This window comes from Brachyistius frenatus, unplaced genomic scaffold (assembly GCF_029030835.1).
Source record: "Brachyistius frenatus isolate BFR_SWC_R1_liver_20210118 unplaced genomic scaffold, ASM2903083v1 Contig_41, whole genome shotgun sequence".
NCBI classification, from domain to species: Eukaryota; Metazoa; Chordata; class Actinopteri; family Embiotocidae; genus Brachyistius; species Brachyistius frenatus.
Window position 1 is genome coordinate 2,787,834 of NW_027210640.1, and position 25,879 is coordinate 2,813,712.

Here is a 25,879-nt window from a genome sequence, read left to right on the forward strand (position 1 = left end):
AGAGAAGTTATTTTCTTACTAATATCTTCAAATCTTTTAGTTTTCACAGTGGTTTTCAGAAGTGAAAGCAGTCAGTTTTAAGTCAATGCTGTCCTTCATTCTGCACATTTCCACACTATCATCATCATCATCATCATCATCATCATCATCATCAGGGCATTACAATTGTGATATAAAGCGAAGCAGACATGAGGCGATTGTTGTGCAAGTCTTGGGATATCAATTTAAAACAGAAAGTTACTTAAGTAAATGTGAGTTATCGATCTGATTCAGATTTATAACTGATTAGTTGGATTTCTGGTTTTGATTGTGAGTATTTTGGTTGGTGTCAGTGATCCGGGACCCTCGACAAGTGTCTGGAGCCTGATGCGGAGCGACATAATACAGGCTTGCACTGTAGGTTTCCAGTTCTGTAGGAAATTGTTGAATAGTGCCTTTACGTGCTTCATTCCAGCCATTTTACTCCCCCTGCGAACGGCAATGGCCTGATGACATTAACAGGTCGTGTGTAGCTCAGTAGAAGGTAAATATAACAGCCCCTGAATCCACAAATGGAGAGTTATTATAAAAGGTAGTTGCTTTCCTGCAACTGATTGCTTTTAAGAATTATATCTAAATTACATTGAATCATTTTGATAAAAATGAGAGCCAAATAGACCTTAATCCCCTAATCGCCATACTGAATTTAGTTCACATTTTGCACGTGAACCTTTGGACTTATATAGCAGCTTTTAAGAAAAACAACGATTACGAAAACAAAGGTTCATAATTTTAGCGGCCCTGAACTTAAGTAACTGTTCAATTTTAGCCATCACCCCAGGTTTTCTACAGCTAGAAGCCAGAAAGGCAAAACATCTTTGTTAAAATTACACACTATGTTTAAAAGAAGTTGCAAAGAATTCGTGTTAAATATGATTGACCAATAAAATTACCATCAGTGCTGCTTGTTACGGCATGTTAGGTAGCTAGCTAGTTAGATACAAGCTAACAAGGTAGGATTCCAGCTATGGTGGACCAAATAGAGAATATTACCGTAAAATTGATGAAATCATAAATACTAGATTTTTTTTTTTTTTTTTTTAAAGGGTACACGTCAGCAGACCATATATAGGATGATTTTTGTTTTTTCTCCTTATATGTGAGGTATATTCAAACGCTGATGGAACACTGTGTCTATATTGATTTCAAATTGAGACTGTTTACATTTTAGACGTGTCCAGGTGCCTCCAGTCCTGGATAGGTAACAGGTTTGCGACCCAGGGACTCCTTTGATTGTGTAGTTTGCGAGTGGAGATGAAGTGGTGCTTGTGGATTAATCAATCAGTGAATCAATCAAACTATTTTTATAGGGGGAAATACAGTTGTCAAAAAAAAATATAGCATTGTCAGTTTGGGTTGCCCATAAAGATAGAATTTCTAAAGAAATACAAAATGTAAAAGAATAGCTGACTTTACATTTTGTGACTGATTAACGTTTTTTTTTTTGGTTTTTTTTTCTGTATGTGTTTGTGTGCCACTTTAAATGCACTTCTCTCTTTATGGTCAAACACGTGCTCGATTGTCATTGTGTACGTAAACTTGAAGTTATCAGTTTTGTCAGACTGTTTATTGCCATGAAGGGAGATGAACATATGGTGTCAGATTCCTGCTTTGTGGCAGTGAAAAGGTGTAAATGTTAGATTCTTGCATGCCATCTTGTGTAAAAGACTTCCTAGGTATAATACATATTGGTGATTCAAATATGAACATTATGGCTGCGGGTACTGTTTTGATACCAGTTTTGGTACTATAATCACACCACCAGCTATAAAACAAAAAAAAAATGTTGTTACCTTACTTCAATGGGTTACCTGTATTCTGTGAAATTCTCAGTTATTACTATTATTATCTTTTCCATTATCTCCATCTACGGTGCTAGGCACTCATTGCTGTAGTTTTCCTTGAATGCACTTCTCTGAGATCACCTGTACAGAGTCCAACTGTGATATCTGCTTGAGCCAAGCAAATGGAAGAGCTTTCATGTTGGTTGTGGTCTGTTGTGCTTGTAACCACATCAGTCTACAATAGTGTTGCACGGTAGTAAAATGTCAAGTGCTGCATTGCACAGGTTGTGGACAGTGTGCCACAACCACCACATGGCAGTGCAAGTATGACTTCTAACCTGAGCGAAACCAAAATGTAGGTATCTGTCCCTCGTCATCCGGGTTATCCGTCTTTTTTTTGTACTTTTTGCACACTGAATAGATTGAGAGCTAAATAAGTCTAAAATTTAAGTAAAAATATATTTAATGTTGTAACTTTAAAAAAAAAAAGAAAAGAACATTACTTATCTCAGTAAATTCTGTTGCAGGAATATAGAAAGGGTATGCAGGTTACATGTGCACAAAAACAGACAAGACCACTGCTCTGTGGGGTTTAGATTCAAGGCATAGCATTTGCACACAAGTATCTCGTGTGAGGTGGAGATACTATGACTGTCTTTATGTACATTCACCCTGTTATCAAAGCAGGTGGACATGTGGTGGTTGTAAATATAGACAAGTTGCTCATGAGATTGATGTGTCGTAGCTCTGATAAAAAAATAAATAAACGTACTTCTAGTCTGTGGCACCTTTAATCAGCAGACCACTTGATACAATATTTAGTTCTGTAAAGTCAGATATCTTTGTAATTACGTGTGCACAATTTGGTCTTTTTCTGTTGTCGTTGTCTCTTTTTGTAAATTTAATGTTTTATCACTGTGCAAACAAAAACAAAATAGATACTGAAAGCACATTTAAAAATGTTTACTGTTTCGCAGGGAATAACTGGCTTCACAGATCATGCAATGTGTGCCATGATGTAATTCCATCAGCAATCTTGTTCATCTGTTCTCAAATTTTTCATGAACTACTACCCAGTGTTTTACCAACTATGATGATAATACAATTATGCACAGCTACAGAAAATACTGTTGAAGGGAAAACTCTTATCAGCAGATTATTCACAAATACGGTGTTTATGACTAAAATGATAAGAAGAACAAATTAATGCCATTTAGATTTTGACTTTTACACGTCTGTATTCTATATCTGAATTTGCCACCAGATTTGTTCTTGTAGTTGATTGGCTCTCAAAGGTTTGTTGAAAATTTGAGTTAGATACCATGGATTTATGGCATGGAAGAGAGAATCAGCTGAACTGGTCTGTGGTGTAGTGACAAAAACGTTGGTTTGGCTTCAAACAGTCAGATGCCTTTAGGAAGGACTTTCTAGCTGCTTCTCTTGTTGATTAAGTCTGTGTACGTATCTTTACGAGATACCTGAAGGGCTTGATATTGCAGGATGCAGGAAAGACTGAATGAAGCCATTAATATGTGTGTAAAAAAGATAACTTTGTTGGTCTGTGTTGAAGTGGTGTAACGATGGCTTTAGAGAAAGTTTAATTCAGAGAGGGATTTTCTTTTTTCCGCCGAAAGAATTGTGTTAACATTTGACGATTCTGGATAAGATTTTTTATCCAATGTCACTTAACGAAAATTCAGGACGTGGTGTATTGTTTAAGGTAGAGAACAAAAGGGAGGTTTTGTGGAAGCTCGGGGGTCGATGACTACGGTTTGTCGCCTTAGATCAATAATCGATATTTGCTTTTTTTTTTTTATATTAAATTATAATGGCAATCATTCCCAAACCTTAATTAAGCAATTCTAGTTGCCTAACCTTAATCATGAAGTGATTGCCCGGCACAGATTTTGTAGAAATGACACAAATATAAACTGCCTGCAATAACTGGTAAAACAAATTAAATAAAAATAACTTAATGCAGTTTTCAACACAAACAATTTACGGATTTTTGAAGCATTAATAAGATCAATATTCAGTGTGGTGAACAGGTTGTTGTACAAATGTTTAGGTCCGGGGTTAAAGATTGTTAAGTGAAGGAACTAGTTATGTGCAGTACATAGAGTCTAAAGCAATGCCAAGGCTGTCAGTCCAATTCAATTTGTTTTGCATATCGGATCATCCTGCTTGACTGTCTGCATAACATCCTGCAAGTGATCAGATCAGATCAGTGTGTCCAAGTGGTAATCCTAATTTTTTTTTTTTTTTTATGTTATCCCCATCCATTCCTATAGTAATGTGAACGTATAACATTACTGGAAGAGCAGCTACAACTCAGCCTTTATTAAAAAAAAAAAAGAAAAAGGGGAGGCATCAGACGCGGATGAGATTTGCCTGCTCTGCTGTATTTCATGCAGCTGTCAATGCTGTTATCACTGTCCAGGGGTCCAGACAGACAGCTGTCACTGAATCTCTGCCACCAGCTAGTATGTTTCCTGTACATTTGATACATGTAAACTTTACATGGCCGCAAAAGTCAAAGAATAAAAAAAAAACAACAACACCTGAAACCTTATCAAAGCTGCCAGACCTAAACAAATTTGCTAAAAGAAAAATCATTTGAGTCATATTTCAAACTACAGACAAATGTGGTTTGAATCACTTTGGTTAATCTCAGATCTCATAATTGTTGGCTGTTAAGATTTGCAACATATGAGCAGATTTCAGTCAGATATGCATATAAATCAGATTTTAACTGACAGTATGAACAGAGCCTGGGAGCTGTAGGTAGGTTGAGTGTGGTATGTGGGAAGGTATGATGTTGAAGATTAGCAAGTACTGAAATGGTGTCTATTATGGGTTTGAAGTGATTATTGATTAAGAGGAGAGAGGTTGGTCAGAATATATTTACATTAACACAGTGCTAGGGTGCTATTCACTAGATGGGCTATCGCCTTGAATTTTCTTCCATGCCATAATATGATGGGATCTAGTAGTTGAGTAACAAACTACTTTGGGAGTTTGTTATCCTTTTTGTCCTGAATTAAATGAGAGGATCATGATCAACTTTTGTAAACATTTGAAATCCAGGGACTTTGAGCTGTGCAATCAAATACCTCTATGTGTCTCTGAATCACATTCAACATAGTGTTTTCTGTAACTTTGACTTTAATTTGTTTTTCCCATTGTGGCTGTATGGACTAGTCTTTTTAATTTTATCTTAACAATTTAGTTGCCCTTAGTCAATAACCTATTGCTGTGAGAAAATGCAGTTACTGTAAATGTTTATTTACTGTATTGATTATGCAATGACATTCAGCGTGTTGTCTTCAATCAGAAATAGCTCGTGTTTCCTTTTAGGAGTCATATCTGAAGAAAAACTGGTTTCAAACATTTATGTTGGTGTAAAACCTGACTTTACCTACTTCAGAATAAAACTGTTCATGTATGCACTTTCAGATCCCAAATAAATTTGAAATTACGGTCTAATGAGTTGTTGTGAGTATTAGTTGAATATAATTACTTAAGTACTTTTTGTATAAGGTAGAAGACAGTGTTTGATCCAAAAACACAGGTCTTCACAAAGTACAAGCCAGCTGACACCACAAATACCATTTACATAATAAGCCTGTGTAAGAGCAAAACTGCAAGGTTAAACTCTACAAAGACTGAAAACACAATGTACTCCACCACAAGACCACATTCAGTGTCTTTACAAGCATCTAGAGGTAGGTTGAAGTCATTTACTACACATAGAATTGTTCTGTGCGGTATTAGTACGCCAGACTTGCAAGAAAAAAAGAAAAGGTTTACAACCTCAATGAGACTTGCTTGTTGGAAAACAAGTGCAATATAACACCATGGTTTACACCATAGGTTTACTGTGTTGGCTATTCATAGTCTGGAGCAGCACAATACTAGAAATATAACCAAGTAAACAATATGGACACAGTATCATAGAGGTGGAAGCTATTCAAGTCCAGCAGTTTGTTACCTGGCTTAAAAAAAAAAAAGAAGAAGCTCCCAACAGAAACACAAACCCAATCACAGTGTCAACAGAGTCTTACCTTGAGTAGTGCTTCTTCCATCTGGATGTGAAGGTGCCTGGACCTCATCTTCAACTAGCTGGGTCAAGCTGATGATAATCCAAGGTCTACGAATGTAGTTAAAGTAAGTTCAATAGAAAAAACAAACAATTTCCCAGCTTTCTTGCTGGAAATAAAACTACAGTGTGTCTGTGTCCAGATGTAAAACTATAGTGTGTCTGTGTTCAGATGCAAAACCTGAGCTGCAGAAGGAGCAGATCAATAAATGACATGTCTGTACAATTAAGACTTACAAGTAAAACGTTTTAAAAAAATTTTTTTTTATTGTAATTGCTATTGTATTTATTTTTTCATTATTTTTCTACCATGTATAAATAATAATTAAAACTGCAAGCAGTGATATACGGGCCCTCGCACTCCCGCGCGCCGCCTCCCCGACGCGCAGTGCGCGAGGGACCGCATATCCCCGCCTTAAAGTTGCTATTTTTTTGTCTCGTTTCGTGAATTTAGGTAAATGTGGCCGCCGGGGCATCTCTTTAGGGGGCGCTCTCGAGCCATTTGGCCACGCCCACTCGCGACTCCACTAGAATACGACATTTTTCGCCGGGAGAGACACGCGTATCCACTTTCACGAGTTTTTGAATATGATAAAGCCTCCAAAAAAAAAGGCAAATCGCTTTACGTAAAAAGAAAAAGAAGAATTTTTACGAAAAACAATAGGGCTTTCGCACCATTGGTGCTCGGGCCCTAATTACAAATGAGACGATGCTGATAAACCCCGTTCTGCTCGTGTGCGACCACTAGAGGGTAGGCTGACGATGTTTTAGGTTCTTCAATTAAAGCCCTCAGTAGTATTTATGTTGTTTCTGTTTCCTTTTCAGCATTAAAATATGTCTCAATTTCTTAGACTTCGTCCCGCATGTTTGAAATACTCCGGTTAATCTCAGTTTTCGATCAGTTAAACGTGGTTTTGTTGTTGTTTTTGTCACGCTCACGAATGCCGAAACAGAAATGTCCGAGGATTCTTGAAGGCAGCAGCAGTCAATCATCCCTGCTGACCATATCGCTTCAGCCTCCCGGTCCTCGTTCTTCAGCCGTGCGAAGTGAACTCTACTGCCGATAACAGACATGAAGCGTTCAGGACTGCTGGCCGCGTTTTTACTGCTCTGCAGTGCCCGGAGAGGTTTTGGGACGTCTCATCCCAAACCGGGCTGTCGACACCCTCCATCTCAGTGGTGTCGATCATTGGAAATTGCTATAGAATGTAAGGTGAGTAAAACAACAACAACAACAACAACAACAACACTGGAGTCTATTGTATTGAGGGTCAGTGGTGTTTATTTTCTTATAAGAAATTTAGCTTAAAATCAATTAACCTGACAAAAGTAATTCGTTGCAGCTGAACATGCATAAATGTTCACGTTTAATGTGAACATTTGTTTTCTCCGTGTTATTTCTTGGTCTAAACACAGGGTATTGTTGCTGTTGTTGTTATTATTGGAATTGTTCGAACCTGAAGTCATCATCTCTTGTTTTTGGTGAATATTTGACGGCTTGCAAATATTTGCATGTATAAGGAAACTGTAAACTCTCTGAAGCTTAGTTCAGCTGCTCATAAGGGGATACAACACTGAGCACTGGTATCCCTGATTGCTGAAGACTTAAAAAAAAAAAAAAAAAAAAAATGTTTGGCCCTGGTCTGGGCTTAAATGAGAGTCATGCCTCAGAAATTGAACACCAGAGGTTCTTCATGTGACCGGCAGAGCAGCTCCGGGTCAGATCACACAAACTTGATCAGATTAAAGATTGCCTAATATATTCATGCAGAATATTCTGCAACGTAAAAGCTGCTGTCATTAAAAAAGCCCATTGCAAGTTTTCAGTGGAAAAGAAGGAAATCTTCTCATTTGATCATTTTAATTGATACAATTTTATTTTTTTATTTTTATTTTTTTTGGTAGAAGCTTGTTTCTCCATCTTCATGGTCAATAATACAAACTTGCGTCCCTTGTATTTAAATTTTTTTTTTTTTTTTTACTTGTGTAGGTTCAGAAACAGTGTATGGAGAACAATGCCACCAGGCCAAACCAGGCTGTTCCTCCAGTATCTGTCACTCTGTACTACGAGACTCTGTGTCCACAATGTAGACTCTTCATCACCGAGCAGCTGTTCCCCACCTGGATGATGCTGCGCGACATCATGGCCGTTAAACTGGTGCCCTACGGGAACGCTCAGGTACTCTCAACCTCCCTCCGTTGATGCAACGCAGCTCTGAAATGGAGAGAAGGTGTGACGACGTCGGAGGAAGTCCTACTGGCAGTTTTGACCTCCAATAAGCCAGTAGACACGTGCACACGCCCAGTAAGAACTGACGCTTCATCTCTTGCAGGAGCACCTGTCGGCAAATTCTCCCTTCATCTGTCAGCACGGAGAGCCCGAATGCAGAGCAAACATGATTGAGGTCCGTGAGGGAACTCCTTTAGCCTTTTCTCATTTGAGACATTGAAAGATTTTTTTAGATTAATCGATCTCTTCCCCAGGCCTGCGTCATCCATATAACGGGACGTGCGCTTGCATTTCACATCATCCGCTGCATGGAGTCGGCTGCAGATGTTCTCGGTGCAGCAGATCATGTGAGTATCCGCAGAAAAAAACAACAAAAAAAAAACAGCTTTCTTTTTCTGGAGTCTTATTTGCATAGTTTTGGTCACAACTCCAATTTTTTTTTTTTTTTTTATCATTTCTTTCCACACAAGCTTAACGTAGATTCAATGAAATGCAACATCTGCTGGTCGCAGCTTTACAACACAGTCCTTTAGTGAAGGCAGCGCGAGTTATCGGATAAGATTTCCAGTCCAGTCTTCTTGGAGATGCCACACATTACTGACATCACTGTGCTCTTCGTCTCAGTATGTAACGATTCTGTTCATCTGGCCAGATTGTAATTAAAAAGGAAATTCAAGTCGAATGCATTTAAATCTTCAGGATTCGAACGTTGAAAGTGTCAGACAAAACATGAGCATCCAGACAAAAACATCAAAAAGGAGTTGGATTAGAGTCAAACTCCTTCTGCAATATGACTATACATCCATAAACATACTGTATTGCCATAAAGAACTATCTTCCTTTGTTTCGGACTCCGTCTTGTCATCTCAGTGTCTCCAGATGCACGCTCCCTCTGTCTCTTGGTCCAGCGTGGACTCCTGTGTGACAGGAGATCTGGGAAAGCATCTAATGCACGTCAACGCTGTCACGACCCGAGCTCTGAACCCTGCCCACACACGCGTCCCTTGGGTCACCTTCAACGGGGTAAAAAGTTGTATGATTTTGAAGCTGTTATCTGCTCTGAGGTGTCCACTTGTTAGAGCGGTCAGCTGCCTAAAAAAAAAAAAAATATATATATATTATCTCAGTTGGGATGATGGAAGAAATGCAATTCAAACTAAAAGGTTATGACTTGTTACAGAAACACACGGAAGAGAATGAAGACAAGGCGATGTCGTCCCTCTTCAGTTTGGTTTGTGACCTCTACAAGGTAAGGACTCAATTAACTTTTGTTACTGTCAGTCCACTTTGAGATGAGTATCATCAATTCTGTTAGAAATTCATATTCAGAACTTCAGGGACAACAAGTTTTTTTTTTTTTTTTTTTTTTTTAATAAGCCTCAACATAACTTACAAGTTTACTGGAGAACCTGTCATGCCTTTCAATACTAAAGTACAGAAGTCTCTTATCTCCTTGGTGAACATGGTGATTAGTTTCCTACTTGTGACGAGCTGTGACCGTTCTTGTGTGGTTTGTCCCTACAGGGGGTGAAGCCTCCAGCCTGCACTGGAGCTCCGGTCCGGCTCAACAGAAGCTTCTGCTGAACTTTAAAATGTCTGCGTCCTGCAGGAAAACTGCCAAGTGTAACATGTTAAATTACACTCCTATGTTTATTGTTAATTACGGAATGTTTTTTTTTTTTTTTTAATTATTGTTAATACCCATGTAAATGGGGGAATATAATGAGTTTTTCCTGTCACAAGGCAGATCATTTAATCGCTCTTGTTTTGTGTTTGGATATAAAATCGCATTAAATCTGAGCTCCTACATTTAACTCTTGGCCGACATTGTTTCCATGTGAAAGACCTGTTTCATAGCTAAAGAACAAAGAAACTGAAAACAGCCAAACAGATGTAGATTTCCATAGAATTTATTGGCATTTTCCACTTGAAACACCCTGAACTCCCGAGACTCTTTTGGCTTAAAATGCGAAACAAAAATATAGTTCATTTCTTTGACAAAAACATCGGAGTGGCAGGTGTATACGTTTTTGTAAAGTAGACTTGATTTTTAGGCTCCAGAACATAAAATCAAATGTCCTATGTTACAGTACTTTTGTCTCGATGGACACATTCAAAGAATAAATATCTCGTATAGAAGTTTGCACGACACAGAGGCTGAGGAAACGAGACAGCATGAACATTAACGGAGGCAGCATCAGCGCGACACAATAACGGAGAGGAAGCAGAGACGCTCCTGCTCGTCAACATCTAACACTGTATGGCACTGATGTCTTCCTGTAAAGAGCCACAGAGTGGAATTTAACACGCCGACACAAGTCCTCAGATTGTTGTTGATCGCGTTGCAAAAATGTAAAAAAAATTTAAAAAATCCTTCAGCTGACAAACTGTTGGTTCATCTGAAAATGTTTAAAAGCATCCCACATTATGAAAATGCCATGCGCAACTCGTACGTGATGGTTTTCCTAAAAAAAAAAAAAAAAAAGTGCCCAATTTCTCTTTGTATCCAAATGAAGTGCTTCTGATTTGAGTGATTTCATGATGTTTGAAGTCAGTGATTCAGTTTCCTTCACACTGACTGGAAATATAGAAACCAGTCACTTGCTGAGCTGCAGGAGAGCTGCAGACAGTCTACAGATGGTGTTTACAGCAGAATGGGTCTTTGCTCCAGCCACACGGAGGGAAGCAGAGAATTTTAGAGGTGACATTTTTTTTACATATTAAGGTATAAATATAAACATGATCTTTCAGAAAAAGAACAAATCTAAAGGAGATATTTTATTTCTCTTAGTTTTATAATTCTGTGATGGTGCTGCAAATAGTTTTTAGAGTGCGCATACAATTTATATTTTGAGGTTTGAGGTCTGACTTTCTGGTCTTTTAACTCTTTTTTTCCGTCATATTGAACATGAAAACATCAAAGGTTTGCTCAACTTTGTTTTCTCCCTTTAAAGAGAGAAAGCTGTTTGTTCAGTCGTCTTGAATTATTGGATCAACACTAACCGGTTCCCTAAAAAGGTTCTCTGGCTTAATAGCGATTGAGGTTTAAACTGCCCGGGTAAAGAAAGATTTAGAGATGTTTAGTGGAACCGAGAGTCAAAGCTTGGAAAGGAAGAGTAAGCTTATTGAAAGGTTACAGATCACAGAGCACCTTTTAAAGCAGAGACCAAAGAGGCTGCAATCTTTGTGACGCAATACATTATGAAAGCGAGGTTCACCTTTCTTTACAATCAGCCCGTTTAGATCCTGACTCTTCTCATGTACAGCCAGAAACTCTGGTGTACTGATGGTGCTTGCTGGAGGGGAGGTCTGGGGAATTAAACAAACAAAAAAAACAGAAGCTGCAGAGGTTTTCACGGCATTTTCATCATGTGAGGGCATTTTGGGGGTTTATTTGTACACTGGAAGGTTAAAGTGCAACATGAGTACAACCTGAAAAATAATAAGAAATAAGCCGGCTGAATTTCTCTGTCATTTGACTGCTTTAAATTAATATATTAATTCTGTGAAATGACAGCGAATCTACTCAGAACATGTGTGAAGACATTCTTCAGAAACTCTTTGGATCAACTCAAAACGACTGCTCTCCATGCAGCTAACGTCAAAGCTGAGCACCGGTCATTTTCACTTCAGGATATGGCTAGCATTATTCTATCAAAATAAAATAAAATATGTTCATCGCACTTCAGTTCTATGTGACTCTACTATCCGTGGTACTCAGTCTGAAGGTCATTTCTGTTGACTGAAGCTGTAAATCTTTAAAAAAAAAACAACAAAAAAAAAAACGAATAGTTGCATAACAAAAATTAAATAAATTGTGGACATGAGGAAAATTTCTCCCTTTTTTAAGACTGTGGAGAAATCTTCAGAATTTTTTTTTTTTTGTCAAACAACGATCTGAGAGTCGGCATTTAAAAACCAGCACAATGGTCCTTTAACGCGAAGCTCGAACCTCTCCTAACACACATAAGGCTGATCAATAAAGCTTACTAGCTGAGTTCATGAAATACTGTTCGACTAGTGTTTTCTACTACTGCCTGACCAGGGAGTGCATCATGTCTTGTGTAGTGCTGGCTCACTTCCTGGTCTTTCTACCTCAGTGACGGCGACAAACACTGCTCTAGATTGAACGTGTACTTGGTACAGAAAGACACGGAGGTCATAAAACACCTGAAACTACACACATTCTGAGGTCTCAGCTATCTGATTAGGAAAGGGCTGAACAGACTGATCCTAAGCTGCACAAAGTCTAGTAAATTGTCTGCTTTAAATACTGTTAACATGAATCATTTGTAAAAACTAATACTATAAAGTTAATGACTTCGATACAATCATCGAGTTAAAATCTCTAGTGTAAAAATGTACAGCATCGGAGGCTGGCAGGTGTTTGCGTGTTTTCAACACTTGTGGCACACGTTCATCCCAGTCGAGCACTTTATCTACCAAATAAGACGGAAAACCTGATGAACACAATCGGTTTAGTTTGAAATACAGGCGATTCATGTTTGTCAGCGGCTCCGGAAAATGAGCTCCTTGAAGGTCTTTTTCGACATCGGTACCTGTCGGCAGGGCGGGAAAACACACCACTGTGATTTCATTATTGATTTGGGGAAAATATAACCCTTCGAAGCAGATTATTTAGTTCCGATAAGAGATCACCGTTTAGCTGTGGCTGAGGTTTGATATTTAAAATGTCATTTTCTGCCATTTCAAATAGCTAAAACCTCCACTGTAAAGAATAAGGCTGGCATCCTTCTTTGCTCTTCTTATTTTGAAAAAAAAAAAAAACCTTCTGAAATGAATCAAATAAACAATATGTTTGTTCTATACATTTAAAACCATTAAATCTAAAAAAATAAATAAATACAGGTTATAAATGTACTATTTTCTTTTTAAAAACCGTAAAGTAATTCAATTAAATAACTGGCCACTGTAGATTTTGGGCAAATGTTCTTTAAATCGTAGTAAAAAGTTCATTTGTTGGGACTATTTTCAGTCACACATTAATACACATTAGTTGAGCGGCAGTCGCTACATCAGCAGGACGGTGTAAAAAATAAACTACAGTGCCCATGTTCCCGGAGAACACGTCACATGTGCAACACTGCGGTTCACTGATGTGCTTTAATCGTTTCTGGACGATCCTCCAGAGGGCTGGGAACTTTAACGCTCAGCTGTCTGTCTCTGCTGAGATGTCCGTTGGTTTGTTTCCGGCCCTGCCTCCAGGCGACTCTGGTCAAATGTCCCGCACTGTGTTTGTGTGATCAGTAGGCCTACAGTGGGTGAAGCCCTTAGTGTGACTGAATTCCAAGAGCTGAACGGCAGAGACGGCAAAGTGTTACTGCGGACCGGAGGCACCCTGATTACAAAAAAATGCTTTTGCGGCACACAAACACAGACGAGACCAGCAAATGTACAACGAATTCCAAAATCAAAACAACGACAGAAACAATTTCAGACCATCTCAGGTAAAAAAAAATAAAAAATAAAGCTCAAACGAATTATACAGGTGGTGTCATTTGTCTTTTCAACAGGTGAGACTGGGGTGCAGTCTCCTTCAGTCTTCTGTTTCTGTGGTGCTACAAGCTGGTTTTTAGTTTATATCATTTGACTGCTTCAGTTGCCAAATTGTCTATTAAAGGGTTTTAATTAAATGTAGAGACACGCAGGTGAAACAGAGTCTCATTTGTCTCTGGCTTGGAGGTAAATCAAACAGGAAAGACAGGTGGGGGTCAGGGGTCAGGGGTCAGGTTCGGGGTACCCAGTACAGCTGTGCTACATTAGATTTATGTTTCTCTTCATACCCTGAGGTTTAAGTCCATCGATATTCTCGCTCTCATCTACATCCTGTATTTGGTAAAATGATTCATCTCTCACACCATTCTCGCAAATAAAATCATACTCACTTATTCCGACGAGGACTCAATAATTTTAAATCCTAAACTAAAACTATGGTGCAAAATAATGTCCAAGACCCTGTCACACCTCTGTGACCCTCATCCACTGCTCATGTCCGAATGTCACAGTTGTTTTGGAGGAAGACGTTTCCTTTACCTTTGTCACCTCCTGTTAAGAGTGCAGGCCTCGGCTCCACTTCTTCCCGGTTTAAATGCGGCAGTTTTTGTCTGGGACACTCCAAACTGAAGCTACAACAAACCAGGACAGGACACAAAAGGCCTATCAGGCACCCGAAGAGAGGCTAAAACTATTCTTCTTGCTGAAAAATAAAAATAAATCAGAGGGGGAAACTCCCTCTGTTCTCCAGAGAGGGTGTCTCCAGTGTAAAGGGACCGTGGTGATTTTACAGACATTATTGGTAAAGGCTTGCCCTGCCGCCGTCTCCGTACACCCGGCACCCGTGTCTCTCGGGCGGGGCAGGTTGTGCTGGTTGTTACGTGCCCATGCGCAGGCAGGCTACGCCGTCGCCCTCCTGGCTCAGTTCTCTGTCCTTGTCGGCACCTTCCCGCCCCGGGGAGGCCAGCGTCCTGTGGGGAAGGGGGCTCCGCACCGTCATGGCAGCCAGATTCAGGTTCCGGGACGGGTGAGGCGAGGGGGGGCGGTACCTGCTGCTGGCGCGGGGGTCTGGGGACAGAGAGGGGGAGGAGGAGTCGCGATGCCTCTCCCCGCCCGACTGGGACTCCTCCTCCAGGGGGCTCTCCAGGTCAGACTCCAGCTCCTCCTCGTCCTCCTCCTCTTCCTCCAGTGTAAGTTCAAACTGGAACTTGTCCCCTCCTCCCCCGCCTCCCTCCCCGCCTCCCCCAGAAGTGATGGCCCCTCCTGCTCCCGCAGCTCCTCCTCCTCCTCCTCCTCCTCCTCCTCCGGGCTCCACCTCAGCATGGTGCTCCTCGGGGCTGGAGGGCGAGGGACTGCGGGGGATCATGCTCTGGTACCACTCCCTGTTGTCCTCCAGCGTGTCCAGGATGTCCTGGGCGTCAGGGTGCACCAAGTCCGCCCAGGTCTCCCACAGAGGGTGCACGATGTAGTCGATAAAGCCCACCTAGTTATAAAAGTAATAATAACAAAAACAAACATAACAGGTGGGGGGTGGGGGGGACAGAAAACATTTTGGATGAATTTCGTTGGACAGAGGGTTCAATTATAAGTATTATATTTTTTTTAACACAGGATGTCACACTACATATGAAAGTGTTAATATATCCGCATATTGCCAACATTTCTTAACATATCAAAAAGTTCTTCTTTTTTTTTTAACTCCATCAATTAATCTGTTAAGTGAGGAAATAACTGGCATGATATTATCGAAGTAGAAAGAAAACAAAAATCGGCGTTTCCTGTCTGTCAGGTGTTACCTGGTTCTTCTCTATGGAGGCGTTGTGTTTGTCACACATGGGACTGATCTCCATGCCCTTGTCCCGCTCTCTGTCTCCCTGGGTGAAGAACTCCACCATGATGCGGTCCGTCCACCGGCGGTAGAGCTCCAGCGGTTTGGTTGGGTTGCTCAGGTCGGCACAGTGGACCATGTTCTGCAGAACCTGGAGGAGAAACAACAGTCAGACAAAGATCAACCAGACAATCTCATAACGAAGAATAACCCAGAAATATGCAGTTACAGTCATCCAGGGAGCTTCAGGGACGATCACCTGTGGGTCTGACTGGGTGGGACTGTGATGTTTTTGTGCCTCTAAAAGTGGGGCTGTTTTATTTGTCTGTTGAGCCACAGCAGCTGTCACAATAAAAACCCAGTTCATCTACTGCTTGTCTAAAGAAAGGGAAAACACTTTCTGTGAAACAGCAAAGATAATAGAAATGACACACTGTATTACTGAGAAACTAAATAGATACAACAACAACAAACAAAAAAACAATACCAATTTGCATTAATTGAACTGAGAAGATAAATACCACAATGACTTTATCATCTTAGTTTTACTTCTTTGGTTTTCACTGGCTAAAGAATAATCATTTTTCTCTCATTCTGTCATCAGCGCAACATTCACTGTGCAGATGTAATGACGAGTAAATGTCCAGAAGGGGGCAGCAGCACCATAACATCGACTCAGCCTCGTGTTCTCCGGTTCATATAGAAACTGGCTGCTGACTGTCTGAGAGTTACTGCGCATTGTTCAGTCCTCACTTTTTATTATTGATGATCTCAAGTTTCTATAAAATGTCAGATTAATGACTCTTTAATAGAATATACAGGATATGACTTTTCAATTCATCGATCAGGTCGCCAACCATCAGCATTCAAATGTCAATTTAAGACATTAAACCGACAGAAATTTCACTGACATTTCCAGATTAGGCCCAATATAATTGCTTTTTCTTTTTTCAGTATTTGTTATTGTTTGTGTATCCTCATGTTTTTTTTTTTAGTAATAATTGTTTTTTAATTTCTTTTAATATTCTGTTATGGCTTTTTGTTTTTACTGTCTTCTTTGTTTCACGTCTATCTCATTTGTTTAACTTCTGTTGTGTATGAACGTGATAAATTAATAATCTGACTTGAGTAGAGTCATATTTTCACTGATGCTGAAAAATGTATTTCAATCATTTCTATTATAGAACTCGTAGTGTACACAAACATAATCTCCACTGTTGATTATAGTCACACTATCGCACATGCATTTACTTGCTTAGTATGCTGTTACAGTGTCATGTCAGGAGCACTACAGTGTGTGTGGTGTTGTGATGTGATGTCAACAGGAGTTGCTCTAACCTGGATGCGGTCAGAGTAGTTGTCGAGCAGCAGGACTCCCAAACTCGTCACCTTCTTGGTCTCCACCATCGTCTTCATGTCCGCCAAGAAGTTCATGTGTTTGGACATATCTGTAGCCAGCACCTACAGACGAGGACGACGACACCGACACGCACAAACACCACCATCTTCAGCTGCTCTGCTTCACTGACGTGTGTTCATGCTTCACACGTGGGTGACAGTTGAACTAAAAGTTATGTCGGCGCCTCGCGCAAGAGGAGCAGCGCTCTCACCATGTCAATGACCATCTTGCGGAGGGAGTCTCTCTGTTTCTTGGGGAGGTTCTGAAAGATGTCACAGTTGTCCTCTTGGAGCAGTTTGAAGCCCACAGCGAGGTGATGGTTCTCCAGCACGGATGCATCGTTGTACATGAGGGCCAGCTCCGAACCTGCGGACGTGTCGGTTGAAATTAGTCAAATCGTAGAACAGGGCACCAACTTCTACTTCCTTTACTTCTAAGTCAGTGTTCATGGTCCTGATCCTGTGCTGTATGTGTAAAACCAGATCCAGACCCAGAACAGGTACAGCACAATCCTGAATATGTCTGCTTAAGTACAAAGGAACCTAATGTATTAATAATATGTCAGTAAATGACCTTGTTACTGATGACTGATATCAGAAAAAACTGTGAAGCTTTTAGGAGCATTATATTTTTTGTATCCTGTTGTTTAATGTTTCAACTTTTGCAATATTTAAAATATTTCAAGTTATCAAGTATTTTGGATGTTAGAATCTTAAAATATTCTGCAATATTTTGAAATTTATTTCAAAGTCTGTTTTGATCCTTTAGTTACACCATTTTTCTCTTCTTTTAAAATGTGCTTCTTCTTCATCACCAAGCCTGTTGTTATTGTGTGCACAGAGACCGAGAGGAACCTACTGGTGTTTATGAGGAACTGGTTGGTGACTCCAGGGTGGTCGACATCATGGATGGCACTTGCAAACAGAGCGGCCATGATCTCCAGGTCTGTGAACACCGCCTGGGATGAACAACGAAGAAAAAGCAACGGTTCATTCGGAACAAAAAGTGTTGTGTCTACAGGGAGACCAGAGGCCTGTAGCCGGAAGGTGTTTTACGTATGCGTAACTAGAAGCTACAACAGCAGCTCCCTCAGCTCACCTCTAAAGCCGGGGTGGACAGGAGGACGTGAGTGGACTGCACCACGTCAGCTGCATGGATGTTGTTGTGATAAGCTACGTCTGCGTGGTAGTGGTCCTCTAACGTCATCATTAAGGTGATGAAGGTGTCAGTCGGGATTTTAAAGGTTTTCAGAAGGTCTCGCTCCTGTCGGGGTGAGGAGGGACAAGAGTAAAACATGAAAAAAAAAACCACGATATTTTAACCTGTGATTCCTTGATGTTAAATTCAATCGAGCACCTTTCAAATCAGTTATATTGATCCTCGTGTGAAAAAGTGAATCTCTAACGTTATATCGCATTTTCATGTTCCATGTGTTTTTCTCCTCGTCTGTGGAGCTGAGGGATCGTCCTACCTGGAAGACGGAGTACATGATCACCGTCAGCGGCCGGTTTCCAGAAAATTCTGCTATTTTGAATACGTCCAGACCCCAACGATTGATCTCCTCGATTTCCTGGAGAAATAAAACAGGACTCGTAAATGACACAATGTATTTGTACGTGTTTCTGGCGTGTCATGTCAGCGTGTGTGAGCTCACCTTGGCCAGCAGGCTCTCGTGCGGCGCGTTGACTCCAAAACGAGGGATGCAGGCGACCGCTAAGCTCGGGCTTTGTGTAGCCTTTTTCACACCACTGATCTGTGACATCGGCCTCTTCTTCTTCTCCTTCTCCTTGGGAGGTGGAGACAGGATCTCCACGTCATGTTGTTTCTCTGCAACGTGAACACACAGACACATTAAGTTAAAGTCAGACTCATATGTGACTCAGGAGGTGCTGATTACCTAACAAGGTACGTTCATCAAAACTGATGAAAAACTGAGCCATGAAAGTGAGAGCGCTCAAGGCTCCCTCTTCTGTCTCCACGAAATGTAAAATGCGCAGACTTTAGTTGACTGTCACATGTTATCCGCCTTATGAGAGGGAGAGATCTTAAGATGGGATTTCTATCCCCTTAAAACAACATCAAATCCCACGTTCTTCCAGAGCTGTAGAGGTTGATCTCTTGATTAGACCACAGTGTATCTCTGTCTTGGAAGAAAGCCTGTTTCAGTGGACACGTTGTGATTCGCACTGTGCCTCATTTTCTGTTTGCAACCAATGACTACCTGAAACAAAGCCTCACCTCAACCTTCTCCAGCGTCACACAGTCTCTCATCTTGTCACAATCTTTTCGTTAACTCCTGTCATAACTGTCTTCGAAGCGAGCCGTCTTTAACGAGATGAACAAGTGTCATATTGTTATATTGTAAGTGCAAAATCGGTAGATTCAGCTAACAAGATAGTAGCAGGATGCACAATGTCTGACTTGTCTACTGCTGTAGGAACTGTTCCTCTCCAATATGTCTGATACACTGTACGTTAGTTACTATTAGTGCTACTGCTACTATGACTGCCACCTCACTGCTCCTCTCCTGCTACTGCAACTGACAATTCTGCGACTGTTAAATATTAATATTACAACCACCAGTGCTACAAATATTATTATCACTACTGCTGATACAACTACAACTACGTTTCTTTGATACTGTCAACATATTAGTAGTCATATTGCTGCTGGTGCAAGTAACTATGCTAACACTAAATGTTCTAGTAGTGACTGCATCAGTTAACACAAGCTGAACTGCTAGCACTACCGCTGCTCATACTTCACTAATACTGCTGCTGCAAACAGTAAAGCAGCTATTCTTAAAGAGTACTCTACAAATTTAGCATTGTACTTGTGCTGTATAACTTTACCAGACACATGAGGGACACTGGCTGTCACTACAACTGCTGCTGACAGACAGAAATACGTAGCAACACCTCTACCTAGAACTAAGTTCATTTTATGCCTTTAGATACGTAGTTTGTAAACACTACATCAACATGAAAGCTGCCTTCTTCTCCAGCGCAGCTGGACTGCTTTCACACCGGCTGATCAGAAACCAGTCCATTCCTTTTTTTTTCAGTGAAGGCAATAAAAACAGGTAAAGAGGAGATCTGTTCTCCGGTCTGCCTTTCCAGAGTATTACAAACAGCTCTGTGTGTCACCTTGCTAAACTGCGCTGGCCTCATATAAAGCTCCTGCCAACCAAAAACAAATTCACCTGTACATCACCGACAAAATCAGTAAGATAGGTCTCAGTTTTGTTGAGGTGAGCATGAATTGGTGATTATTTTCAACACGACAGTCAGAATCTGTGTCAGTGACCTTGTGAACAACTGGACTTTGCTTTGCTCCTACAGCACAATTCGAATAAAAAAAAACACAAATCTTAAAATGCAAACAAATTTCAAATAAAAAGGCTCAAAGTCATACATAATGTACATAAAATCTCTCGCCATGTAAATGGATTTAAATGTTCGATGCAGCAGAGAGCTAAGGATGATGGGTAAAAACCATCAGCTTCTCAGGAGCTCAGTATTGTTTTAAGCTTGATGACAAAGTGCTTCTCGTGTTTGTTTTTTTCCAAATGTAGGTCTGAAAAGGCTTCATCACATTTACAGGTTAGAGATTTTTTTTTTTAACCCAGAGGAGAGAGAAATCCTTCAGCCAAAAACATGGAAATCACCAACACAGGGTTCCCAGCAGCAGCACCGGCGTGATCTCAACGTGAGTTGTTGGCACAAAGGTGCTGTTCCAGCAGGCACGGTTGTGTTCAAAATGACTCATCCAATTTTTGAACAAACCAAGGAAATAATGATCCTGTTTGACATCACAGACAGCCTGCTTCACCTCACGTCCACCTATCATCCGCAGTATTTTCCATCCGCGTTTTTTTTTTTTTTATTGGCACGTCAGCAGTGACAGCTTGAACTATATCCACATCTGAGCCCAGCTCCAAGCACACGCCACCGTAAGGATGCACAGCGACCTGAGTGGCAGCCTCACACGAGGCGCTGTCTGGCCTCTCTCACCTCTCTCACAGTGCCTCCTCTTCCTCACACCCATAACAACGGCATTCATCTCCAAACGCAGCCAGGCTTGACGCCGAGGCGCTCATATCAAAACGGCATCCGAATGACAGCTCCATCCTCGTTCGACCGGACCATCCTGCCGGAAGGCTGCTGAAGACTGAGCCTCCTATTGATGCAACACGCCGTTGAATAATATTGCACCCTGTTGCTACGACAACGCCACACAGTGTGTCCGGGAATGCTGTCTGTTGCTGCGCCTCCTTCTGTTTTAGAGAGGGAAAAATACTCACCTTCTCCATCTGCACCTAATAACATACAGTTCTCTGCTCTTTCTCTCTTTTGGAAACATGGTTTTCATTCCCTCAGTTTACATTTTTTTTATTCTTCCCTTTACAATTCTTCCTTCTCTCTTTCATTTCCATTAAAATAATATAATTCTCCTCTCCCTGTTTCTCTGTAAAGCCTCATCATTCACTTCCTTTCCTTCAAAACCAACCTCCTTTTAAAACATGTTTTTTTGTATTTTTTTTGTATTTTGTATCTTTCTTCTTCTCCCTCCTTTAAATATCTTTTATACTTTTTTGTCTTCCTTTCAAATTTCTTCTTCCATCTCAACTGTTTTTATTCCTTACATTTTTCTTCCTTCTTTTTATCTTTATTTAAAAATCCCTCTCTCCTTTTGGTCCCTTTTTCCTTCTCTGCTCTCTTTTTTCCTGCCTTTTCTAAATAATCCTCTCCAAACAAAAGTTTCTCGACTCAAATCAAACACAAAAAAACTATATCTCATCCTTTAAAAACACCCTTTTCCTCCCCTACTTTCTCGTATATACCATGCTGGATGACATGTTAACATTCACATACTGTACGTTGAATGGCAGTCTAGTCTAACGCTCACATAATACAACTGACAGCACAACACCAGGCGATGTAATTATGCAAATGAGTGTGTTAAATACCCAGGCAGCACAACAAACAGCACACTGATGTGTCTGGGATGGTACAAAATGTGATTTACCAAAAGGTAATATTTTTGTGTTTGTCTGTGCCACAGTGTGTTGTCTTCCTCTGTGCGGTCCAACAACACAACAAACTACAATCTCCAAAATGTTTGCTCAACATAAAACAGAAACGGAACCTTCATGAAGGATTTACTGCAGAGTTATTACACCTCATTAGGTCAGATGTGCCTAATAATCTGGCAGGTGAGTGTATGTTTCCATCAACACACTTGTTTTAATATCAAGTGATCTTTTGTGTGTTGTGGCACTCTCCTCTCAGTATCCATTAACCCTTTTCTGTAAACTCACCTAGGAAGGTGCTGGCGATGAACTCTGACACCTGATTCCCCGAGCGGCTCGTCTCCGACAGCTGCGTCAGCTCGCGGTTCAGCATCCTCTTAAACTGTGTAGACACAACGAGACCACAGGCAAACCAAAATGTGATCACTCCCAGCAGACTGCACAGAGACAAAGTGTTTTCAAACATCGGTAATGCAACAAATTTAAATGCAACACCCTCATGTTTTTTTCACAAGAAAGTTTCATGTTTTAAAGGCAAAACATTTCTAAAAATGTTCCCGTGCCCCTTCCCCCTCCTAGAAGAGGGTAAATACGTTGTTGTCTTTTCACCATCTACCTTCTACCGACCATCACTGGAGAAATTAGGTAATAAAGCTCACTTTGGCAGGAATTGGCAGTACATGATTTTTTCTGACAATTCCCCATCATTCGATTGTTTTTTTGGGGGGGTTAATTTGTGATTCAATATGGAAGAAAAGTGCAGATGTCAGATGCAGCATCAGATAACTATAAAACAAAATCTCCATATGTGCAATGAAATGGATGGAAGTACGGGCAAACATAAAAGTATGTTTTGCTGCACCTAACTCAACTTAGATAATTTAATAAATAATGCATTTACCATCATGCGGCCTCGTTGGCTGGTAAAGTTTTACAGTTAAAGTTCGAACAACGTACATAAAAACACAAGATGCTCCACTGTCTTTGCTGTGGTTTCAAAGTGACACAACATGTAGGAGAAGACTGGCGCTGCAGTAGAAAGACGCTCTCCTAATTGGTGTAATTTCATCACATTTACTTCTGTGAATGTCTGTCCTGAGTACCCCTTTTGAAATGCCTGAATGTTTTACATACGGATATATTGTTACGCTTTTAAAACACAAGACAACAAGCTGCGAAGCCAGAGAGAAATGTGCACTTTTGGTAGAAAAAAAACAAAAACACGTTCAAAAGTTTTTTTTTTGAAAACAAAAGTGTTCAGTGTTTCCCCCTTAATTTTATTGCAACGGTAGTTTCCACAGCGATTATGTAACAGCTTCGGCACGTGGTGGCACAAGGAGGAGGGAGGGGATCTGGGTGAGAGTGATGCTGCAGTGGCTGCATGGCTACTATGTGACACACATATGGACGCAAACAAACAAACAAACAAACAAACAAAACACACACACATACATCATCACGTAGTTAAAGCCTAAATGTGTCTGCTCACTGCGTCGTTTAGCTCTTCTGATGTCACTCAACATAACTCGATGACACGGCGCTTTCTTCTTTTCACACACACACGCAAACACGTTTTCATGCAACACATTCTTATGTCTATAAACCACAGAGCTCAAGATCCAGTTTACGTATCACAAAATCATTTGTAGTCCTGAGACAGACCCGACAGGCTCAGCGTTCAGCCCCCTGCAACGCCTGCACTGACGATCAATAGATCCCATTGTAAACAAGGGAAGCCAGCAGCGCTCCCCGTCGCTCACCTGTCTGAGTCTCCAGCACAGACAAACCCAGAGCGCCGACGCAGGCATGTCGACCCGCGCATGTTGATGTTCGCGGCGGCTAAAAATCCAAGTTTGCTTGCTTAGTGATCTGCAGTAATTTGCCCAGTCAGCTCTGCTCCATGCTCAGCGGGGGACAGTCTGAGCATGAAAAGAAGTCCGTTTGGAAAAATGTAAGTTCCCACAGTCCCAGGTGCAGTGATGAGGGGGGTCGGAGGGGTAGGGTGGGGGGTGGGCTGAGGTGGGGGAGGCTGGAGATGTGGTCTACCATCAGGGGAGAAAGGGTGTGACTGCAGTCGCTCATCGAACTACTGTCACACACTGTCATTGAGAAGCATGAAGAGGCTGCGAGGAACCCCTCTCCCCCGCCCTGCGTGCTCCCCACCCACCCACCCCTCACCCCCCACCCCTCTGTCCAATCACATTTGTCTGACTTCAGGGGCTGGGTGGAGGAGAGGGATCTGATTGGCTGACTGGGGGCTAGAGGGGCTTTGAGTGTAGCAGCCAGACAGAGGAGAGAGAAGCAGAAAGCAGAGATGCTAATTAACTCTTTCGGAGGAGGGAGGCGCCATTCATGAACCCTGCTGTTTTTGTTCACACCGCTAAAATCATATTCTTTCACACATCAGTGTTGTCTGAACATTGATTACAGGAAATGTCTGCAAAGATTCACATATTTAATGATGCACCACTCAGATCAAGCAAAGAAAATTTGCCCTGAAATAAGTTAAATGTGCAAATCCCACAAATGCTAAACTTGTTGTGTCCAGGGTTGATACACGAGTTTAATTGGGTAGTTTTGTGTTTTGATAATAAAAACTGCCGACATTCAGCTCTAAAGACCACTATTGAAATATCTGGACACAATCGAAGACTTCAGCGTCCCAGTGAGTTTACATGGTCTGTGTGAACCTGAGTCAGATGTCACCTCACCTTATTGGATGCCATCTCGCTGACTGAGTTTCTCGTCTGCAGCGTCTCCAGCTGGTCCAGACACCAGTCCAGCTCCTCCAGTGTCTCCACCGCCATCTTCTGGTAAGGCTCCTCTGAAAGGCCAGAGGTCACACAAACACATGTTGCAGGTCAGAAGTAGGACTGCAATGAAAACATCCACATCTCAAATGTGCCGAGTGATTCAAAGTTCTAGGATTGAGAGGAAAAGCTCCTGTGCCTCAAAATGGAGCTACTGAAAACGACCATGTTTATACTCTCATGCAATAAAATCAAGGACTAAGAAACTCGTATGTTAAGCAACAGGTCTGAATCAAGTAAAACAATAATCATTTTAATGAAAAGACAAGAACAAGAAAGCATTAATGGTGATTCAAGAGAAAGAGCTTCATCATATAGGTGTATCAACACTGACCTGTCAGACATGGTTTACACATGGGTGGCTGGTTGCTGCTTGGCGGCCGCCTGGAACAAGAGGCAGATGAGGTGTTGGTAGAATAAAAAAGACAGCGAGCAGTTAGTCCTCCGGTGTGTTTGCATGTTCTTACTTGTTTCCCACACGATCTTGCAGATGTGTCAGAACAGCAAAGTTACTCCTCACTGTTCGAAGACTGGCAAGAACCTAAAGAAGGGGAAAAAAGAGGAGGTGCATGAATAAAGCTGGATGGAAACACCTGAGACATGCGGTCCTTAAATATCAGGAAAACGAAGAGCCCAGTCTGCCACCCTAACTACTTCTGCTGCAGCTCTCTTACTTAGCTTACAAGCAAAGACACGACTTTCCCCTAAAAAATAAAGAGCTATTCTCTCGGCTATTTCAACGTCCTTTGCAACAGCTCGAGATGTGACACACACATATTGCACCAAAAATGTTCCTTTTTCAGATTCAGTTTTAATGGTCAAATGTGACACACATATTGCACCAAAAATGTTCCTTTTTTAGATTCAGTTTTAATAGTCAAACTTTTTATCGAGAAGCTGCTAATATGCGTCCTAAGAACGGTTGGACTAACGGTTAGGAGTCGGAACATCTTCAAACTAAATCCATTTTGATTATTATGATTATAGGTATTGACACCAACTAAAATATTAAAAAGAATAATTACTGTGTCTCCATTACATCTGTAAAACTGTTTTTGTACTGTTGCTTTACAGGTTGTCTGCTTCCACCTGTCATCAAATCAGTGCTGGTAAATGGCCGGTCAGCTGCTGCATTTTATTTGGA

General features: G+C 41.0%; 2 protein-coding genes across 2 annotated transcripts in view; one reads left to right on the forward strand and one right to left on the reverse strand.

The window, feature by feature from the left end:
- Window positions 1-6,933: 6,933 nt before the first annotated feature.
- ifi30b (IFI30 lysosomal thiol reductase b) lies at window positions 6,934-10,033 on the forward strand. The gene is made up of 7 exons (XM_069702372.1): window positions 6,934-7,135; window positions 7,913-8,101; window positions 8,256-8,327; window positions 8,407-8,499; window positions 9,023-9,175; window positions 9,333-9,401; window positions 9,677-10,033. The coding sequence occupies exons 1-7, from the start codon at window positions 6,995-6,997 to the stop codon at window positions 9,734-9,736; spliced, it is 777 nt and encodes a 258-aa protein (XP_069558473.1). The 5' UTR covers window positions 6,934-6,994; the 3' UTR covers window positions 9,737-10,033.
- Window positions 10,034-10,046: 13 nt separating this feature from the next.
- The window catches only part of pde4cb (phosphodiesterase 4C, cAMP-specific b), a 75,681-nt gene continuing 59,848 nt past the window's right edge, over window positions 10,047-25,879 (reverse strand). Inside the window, exons 4-15 of the mRNA XM_069702367.1 lie at window positions 25,203-25,276; window positions 25,070-25,119; window positions 24,637-24,749; window positions 22,214-22,307; window positions 18,548-18,720; window positions 18,365-18,463; window positions 17,992-18,156; window positions 17,752-17,851; window positions 17,105-17,259; window positions 16,833-16,955; window positions 15,463-15,645; window positions 10,047-15,149 (exon numbers count right to left, since the gene is read on the reverse strand). Of these exons, the coding sequence (XP_069558468.1) occupies window positions 14,544-15,149; window positions 15,463-15,645; window positions 16,833-16,955; window positions 17,105-17,259; window positions 17,752-17,851; window positions 17,992-18,156; window positions 18,365-18,463; window positions 18,548-18,720; window positions 22,214-22,307; window positions 24,637-24,749; window positions 25,070-25,119; window positions 25,203-25,276 (1,935 nt within the window). The 3' untranslated portion in view covers window positions 10,047-14,543. The remainder of the gene's footprint in view (window positions 15,150-15,462; window positions 15,646-16,832; window positions 16,956-17,104; window positions 17,260-17,751; window positions 17,852-17,991; window positions 18,157-18,364; window positions 18,464-18,547; window positions 18,721-22,213; window positions 22,308-24,636; window positions 24,750-25,069; window positions 25,120-25,202; window positions 25,277-25,879) is intronic.

Excerpts from the sequence above, each read along its gene's own strand:
- ifi30b (XM_069702372.1), top strand. The coding sequence starts at position 6,995 with ATGAAGCGTTCAGGACTGCTGGCCGCGTTTTTACTGCTCTGCAGTGCC. Across the intron at positions 8,328-8,406 it reads GCAGAGCAAACATGATTGAG|GCCTGCGTCATCCATATAAC; the intron begins GTCCGTGAGGGA and ends TCTCTTCCCCAG. Across the intron at positions 9,402-9,676 it reads TGGTTTGTGACCTCTACAAG|GGGGTGAAGCCTCCAGCCTG; the intron begins GTAAGGACTCAA and ends TTGTCCCTACAG.